The sequence below is a fragment of the Vigna angularis genome, chromosome 3 (genome assembly GCF_016808095.1).
Source record: "Vigna angularis cultivar LongXiaoDou No.4 chromosome 3, ASM1680809v1, whole genome shotgun sequence".
Taxonomy (NCBI): domain Eukaryota; kingdom Viridiplantae; phylum Streptophyta; class Magnoliopsida; order Fabales; family Fabaceae; genus Vigna; species Vigna angularis.
In genome coordinates, this window is record NC_068972.1 from 14466757 (window position 1) to 14473515 (window position 6759).

At 31.7% G+C, this 6759-nt stretch overlaps 1 protein-coding gene across 1 annotated transcript; it reads left to right on the plus strand.

Annotated features, from left to right (window-relative positions):
* Positions 1–4719: 4719 nt before the first annotated feature.
* LOC108344161 (uncharacterized) lies at positions 4720–5694 on the plus strand. The gene is made up of 4 exons (XM_017582627.2): positions 4720–4878; positions 5048–5208; positions 5314–5394; positions 5499–5694. The coding sequence occupies exons 1-4, from the start codon at positions 4803–4805 to the stop codon at positions 5628–5630; spliced, it is 450 nt and encodes a 149-aa protein (XP_017438116.1). The 5' UTR covers positions 4720–4802; the 3' UTR covers positions 5631–5694.
* The last annotated feature ends 1065 nt before the right edge of the window (positions 5695–6759 follow it).

Sequence of the window (6759 nt, forward strand, 5' to 3'; positions counted from 1 at the left end):
GAAGCAAAAATGTGTCAAACGGTGTAAACAACTCAAATGCTATCATGAAACGCACTTGAAATATCAAATAAGCCTAACAAAATTTAGTTAAAAGGACTAAATTCACACATTTCTAAAGTTTGAGGACTAAATTAGACCAAAGTTTTGAAGAGGGATTAATTCCAATTTTCGCTGAAAGTTAAGGGACCAAAAATATATTTAATCCGTTTTTCAATGACACCCCATGTTATTATATCTACTTCTTTAGTCACATCTAAACCCACAAGTCAAACTAAACATCACTCTAAACTATTTAAACCTTTCTAGTGTCTACCCTTCTCTTTTAATCCATATATCATTATACACTAAATAACAAAATAAACATAAAATTTAGTTTACGAATACATTAATCACCCACACACAAAAACTCAGTCCTTACAATTAATGCAATAATTTTGTAAACTATAGATTAGTATTATTTATTGTATTCATTAAATATAATTTATGAATAAATTTAAGAATATGACTAAATATCAATCAGGCAAAGTTTTAAACTTTTGTTTTTGTCTTTCTTTTTCCAAGCATATAGCGATACTTGTCTTCCGAAAAAAATTCAGGGTTTTTTTTTTAATAATTGCAGAGGTTTGAATTATATAATTAGGGACATGATTTAGTGGTGATGTATTCAGAAATTTGTTTCTTCTGTTGTGTGATTTCTTATATATTGAAAGAAGAAGTAGTTAAACGTACGTAAGAGAAATATTGTATTGTATGTGGAAAATGGTCCTACTCAATTATGCGGTTTGGTAAAATAATGTTTTTTTTTAAAGTACAAAATAATTCAAACACTGTATTTTCAAAGTAAATACATGAAAATTAAAAATAATATGTTGAAAATATTCCATTTTTTCTCCAAAGTATGTTTAAAATATTGCATTAACCAAAACTTGATACTCTCCATTTTCAACAAGAGACAGACCATATGCACTTGGAACATGAACATGTCCATTTACCCCAAAAAAAAGCACACACACAATCTAAATATAGCTTGAGATGGAATGTGAAAGATCATGTCACTAACTTTCAACAAAACAAAGATCATAAATTAATACCACCAACGTGTTGGGCCGGCTGAAATTCACTAAATAAAGTCATTCGAATAAATTTCTCAATTTTTTAAGAAATCATATTTAAATTCTATTTTATAGACTATAATTGAATTGATTTATTTATTTTATTTCAAATTATGCATCTGAAAATTTTTCATTAAAACACAATTTCTTTCGGTAGATCATGGTTGTTTGTGGTGAGTATTTTGAGAGAGAGAATCATATGGACGCATGAAACATAAACCTAATCAACATACATAAAAAAAATTGAAATAACTTTTGAACCAAAATCTTAAAATAACAAATTTAAAAATTTTAGTGAAACGAAAGAATATTGCCTAGGTTGTTTTAGTTTTATGACAACGGTTACAGAACCGAGGTATATTCAAGTGAGGTAAAAAGTTAAGACTTTTTGTCTCGGTTCAAAAAACCCGAAGTTGTAATAGACCTTTCTTTGCCTCGGTTTTTACTAGAACTGTTGTCTAAAATATGTTTGTTTAAAAGAATGATCGTTTCTGTAACCATTTCAGATTCGCACACAAACATTGTCCAAAAACATTGCACACAAAAGGCAAAACACTGTCCAGAAACACAAAACAAACACATACATAAATAGTTCTGCACACAAAACACTGTCCAGAAAATGTTGTTTTCTATTTATCGAGAAAACAAAAAATGTGAAACGTCCAGAAAACACTGCACACAAAACACTGTCCTACAAACAACCAAACAAAAACATGAAAACCCTAAAATGGATCTAACCTTGAAGGTGAGTTTGGAGTTGAAACGAAATGAAATAAACATCTTTATTCGAAGAGCACCTGTGCACAAAATCAATCGGTCAAATTGAAATAAAATCATTTTTAAGCACTTAATCAACAAAAAATGAAAGAAAAATTAGAAGAAATGTTGAAGATTGTGGTCGTGAAAACGAAGACGAGAGAGAGCGGCACAAAAGATGGCTTCTATCTAAAAATGCTTTTGTTCACAAAATTTAAACATAAACACATGCTATTACCTCGTTTGTTTTTTTAACCTAGGCTATAAGCCTCTACCGCCTCGGTTCTATAAAGAATCGCTGCCTAAAGTATATCATAAAAGACAAAAAAAAATTCAGTTATTTTATGTCTCGGTTCTCTAAACAACCGAGGTCGTAGACCCCTTTAGTCATCAGTTCTTTTTGAACCGAGACATATACGTTTGCAATAATTACAAAAATGTCACTGCGTCATTTTATGCTTCGGTTGCGATAAAACCGATGTCAAATAAATGAGTTCAAATCCTTATTTTTTACTAGTGATCATCTTCATGATGTTTTTTCTTCGTTTACTTTAAGTTGAATTTGAATTATCCAATAGTTTAATTTTGGGCTTAATACCTCTTTTGGTCCCTCGAAAGAGAGGTTGTGTTCAAAATGATCCTATCTTTTTTAAAAATTAACAAATGATCCCAACTTTTGAAAAAGAGGGTCAAGTTAATCGTTTTTGCTAATGGCGTCAAAAAGTAAACGGTGCAACTTCCTCTCTGGACAAAACTTAATGACGTGTCCAGTTTATCTTATTGCATGACAGTTGCGTGTCAATGAGGTTAAAATTGTGACAAAAATAAATAGATTGGATGCTGTTAAGGCTTCCATTCAAAGGAGTTTTGAGACTGTTCAAATTCAGGAGTAAACAACTCTCAACTCAATTTACTTCTTTGTCTTCTGAAGTCAGATTCTCTGTTCTACATACCAAATAAAAATCCCTCATGCATTTCTGAGCTATTCATTTCTGTAATATTAATTTATTTCTTTAGAAAATTATTAATTATTAATTTATGTCTGGAGTTAATTTTCACAAGATCTTCAATCATCCTCAAATTTTGAAATACCACAAATCTGTAAAAAAAATTCATTTATTTGAGAAGTAGAGGAGTTCAATTTTCGTGTGAGAAAAAAGTGGTCAAGAAACAACCCGCCTCTGCGAAGAAACAACCTGCCTCTACCGTGACCACTATGGCGTGAAGGGGTCGTGTCTGCACTTCCCTGCGAAACAACCCAAAACAGAGAAGAAGAAGAAAAGGGTTTTCCTTGCGCCATGAAGGGCCTCGCGATTCCGCCATAGTACTCACGAGATCGTGCCACCGCGAGCCACCACGACCTTCTTCGACATGATCTCCTCACGCGGTCCGTCGCGAACACACCGCCAACCACCCATAAGACAAAAACGTCGCCTGCGTCGTGCTCCCGCATATCTGTTGTCTTTGCCACCACAAGGCTTCTGCCTTTGCTCGAGACAAGGATAACTCTCAGAGTAGAGTTGTCCGCGAGAAAGAAGAACTCAGGGTTGGGTTGTTAGCGTGAAAGAAACAAAAGAAAATTGGGAAGAAAAAGACAAGTTCTTAATTAGGTTTCTGATAGTGAATCTACTTTTAGAAATTTAATTAGAATTAAAGTGATTTTAATTAAATTACCTATTAAGATTAGAGGTAATTAGAAATTTCTATTTACAGTGATTAATGAAACCCTAACTCTTGATAAATTTTTTAATTTTAAATTAAAAGGAATCTTCGCCCATTTCAACAGTTTTTAATAATTATTTATTTCTCTTTAAAGGATTATTCAATTTTTTATTTTACACCTCATTCACCCTGTGGCAATCATTAAAACTGGACACCTCATCATATTTTGTTCAGGAGTCACCTGTAACGTTAAAATTTTGACGCCATTAGCAAAAATGATTAACTTGAGTTGGGATCGTTTGTTACTTTTTTAAAAAGGTAGGACCATTTTGAACACAACTCCTCTTTTGTGGGACCAAAATAGGTATTAAGCCTTAATTTTTCGTATTGCAATTTGCTTTGGTTTTTTTTAGCATACATTGTGAATCTTTGGAGCTTCAGGAATCTAGTTTCCCCAAAACATCCTTTATAGAATTAGTTGTTCTACTTTATATCTCTTTTTTAAAACCCTATCTTTCATACATGCTCGATATTTCACGTAATTGTAATAGAATCGTTGTTTCCATTCTATTTCCATTTATGTGCAATTTCTATGCCTGATAAGAACAGACAGAGTGATGAGTGATGGCACCGGCAGCTACACGCTAGACAGCTAGAATAGGAAGTGTGAACCAAAACCATACAATTTTTCATGAACACAACCCCTTCTCAAAAAAGTCATAAAGAAAGACTTTTTTGAGATTCTGGGACAAAGACAATTCCCACACCGTGCTGAACTCCTACAACAGTTTCAATCTTAAGGGTCATCTGTTTCTATGAGTTTTTCAGACAATTTCTGCATACTTGAATAGTTTTAATTACTTTGAAATATATGGATTTTTCTGGCAGAAATTTTCTGTCTGCTTAAAACATTTTCTTTATTTTTCAATAACTGTGTCAGCAATTATAAGAGTTTAATGTAATTATTGGGATCATATTTTGTGCTGTACACCTAAGTCCTCCAACGGGCCACTTTTGCTAACCCTATTTCCTTCTTCCGTACAATATAATTTTATTTTCATAAATTAGTTGGTGTGGGGCTTTTCCTTGGGCGGTTGGTGCATTCATATCTAAAGTTCACTTTTAAATTTTGTACTTAGGCTTATATACTTGGACGGTTGATAAATATGAATATGAATGAGGATTTTGGTATTCCATTACTCTATCTTTGTTCTTCGTCTCCTTTCTCTATCTAAATTTTGTGCTTGGGTGGATCTGCTGCAGCTCATCAACATGAAGGAAGTGCTGAGTGAAAATCTGATTGGCGATTTTCTAGAAGCCTTCTGTCTTTTTGACAGAGATGGAGATGGTGTGTATCCTTCTTCTGAATTGAACTAATTCATCTGGTGTTTCATAATTTTCTGTCTGATGTTTGCATGCTTTGTCCTTCAATTTGTTCTCTTTTTTACGTCTTTTTTCTATACTGATTTTTAATGTAACGTGTACTATTTCATTTATAATATATATTGGAAAAAAAGGGTGCATAACCATGGAAGAACTAGGTAGTGCAATTAGGGCACTGAATCAAAATAATCCCAGGAAGGAGGAGCTGGAAATGATGGTGAATGAAGTGGACATGGATGGGAACGGAATGATAGAATTTGAGCAGTTCTTGAATGTCATGGCCAGGAAAATGAAGGTGCGTGTAGTCGAAGAACTTGAATTTAATTTGTTCATAAATGAGAGTAATGGTGAAAACGGACGCTAATTATGCATGTGTTGGATGGATGGATGGATCGAGAAGCAAAGTGAATCAGAAGATGAATTGAAAGAAGCTTTCAGACTGTTTGACCAGGATCAAGATGGTTACATATCACCCACAGAGGTTCACTTAACTCCTTAAGGAAGCATGCATCTTAATTATAATTAATTTGTTTGACCATATACGATCCAGTAATTAATAACCATGTGATTCATGTTTATGTACAGTTGTTGTCTGTGATGAGAAATATTGGAGAGAAGATCACAGAAAAAGAGCTGGTGGAGATGATCAGAGTGGCTGATTTGGATGGTGATGGTCGAGTTAATTATGAAGAATTCGTGAGGATGATGGCTTTTTAATTATTATTTTTCATACTACATAACAAATGATCAATAAATGCAACACTTTTTTTTTTTCATGAAACAATGCAAATGACATTCTTGTTTGTTATTTGTAAATTCATAGGAAATAAGTGAAATGAAAATTGGTAATAAAAGTCAGATGCTATGATACATTTTTTGTGAAATTTTCCTGTGGTCCCTTATCTTATTTTTGCATTTTAACTTGTACATTGTGAAATCATTCAGTGAAAAAAAAAAGTTATGAAATCATTATATTGGTCAAGATATTAGCAATATGTATAACGTATAAATAGCATCGGTATTCTACAACTAAAACTTAAGTACACTATAATAAAAGTTATTCATTGTGATTAAAAAAATCATATACGATGTTAAAAAATCTTTAATACGTCACCGGTATAAATTTGGTCAATTACTTCTCCACATTAAGGTCTCATACTATCATAAATACGATGTAAAATATACATAATGATATTTTATAAACTCCTTTATGTTAGACATAAGGACATAATGATAATTTCTAAGTATTTTAAACTCATTTATGTTAGACATAAGGACAATGATATTTTTATAAATATTTTAAACTCATTTATATTGGACATTAGGACTTTTTGAAGTTCACATCAAACGTGTAAAAAATTGATGTAAAAGTCGATTTTTTCTTCCTAGAATTTGGGCGCATGTTTCTCTTTCTTTTCTCGTATTCTTATTCGGTTGCGGCACGATTGGGGTTTGTGGTGCTTTTGGTGGACATCTTTGTAATCTGAATTCATTCTTGTATGGTTTATGGTGGTGAACATTTATCCCTCATTCCATTTAGAATATTTGTAAGTCAAATGTTGAAGTAGATACTTTATATCTCAACTTTATTAATATTGTATAATACTTTAATGTTTTTACTAAATTTGCTTCATCTTCTAATTATTCTTTAATTTCAAATCATGAAAAAGAGTCTATAACGTTATTATGTTCATGTTACAAGTAATAAATTTTAACCTTAACAATATACGGTAATATTTTTGTAAATATTTCATTTAAATTGATATCAGTGGTAAATATTAATATTTAATTTAACATAATTTAACAATTATAAAAAAAACTCACTTTAAGATTTGAATATTTATTT

Bases quoted from the DNA above. Each gene is read 5' to 3' on its own strand.
- LOC108344161 (XM_017582627.2), top strand. From the start codon at position 4,803: ATGAAGGAAGTGCTGAGTGAAAATCTGATTGGCGATTTTCTAGAAGCC. The intron at 4,879-5,047 runs GTGTGTATCCTT...TTGGAAAAAAAG, and splicing joins TTTTGACAGAGATGGAGATG to GGTGCATAACCATGGAAGAA. The intron at 5,395-5,498 runs GTTCACTTAACT...GTTTATGTACAG, and splicing joins GTTACATATCACCCACAGAG to TTGTTGTCTGTGATGAGAAA.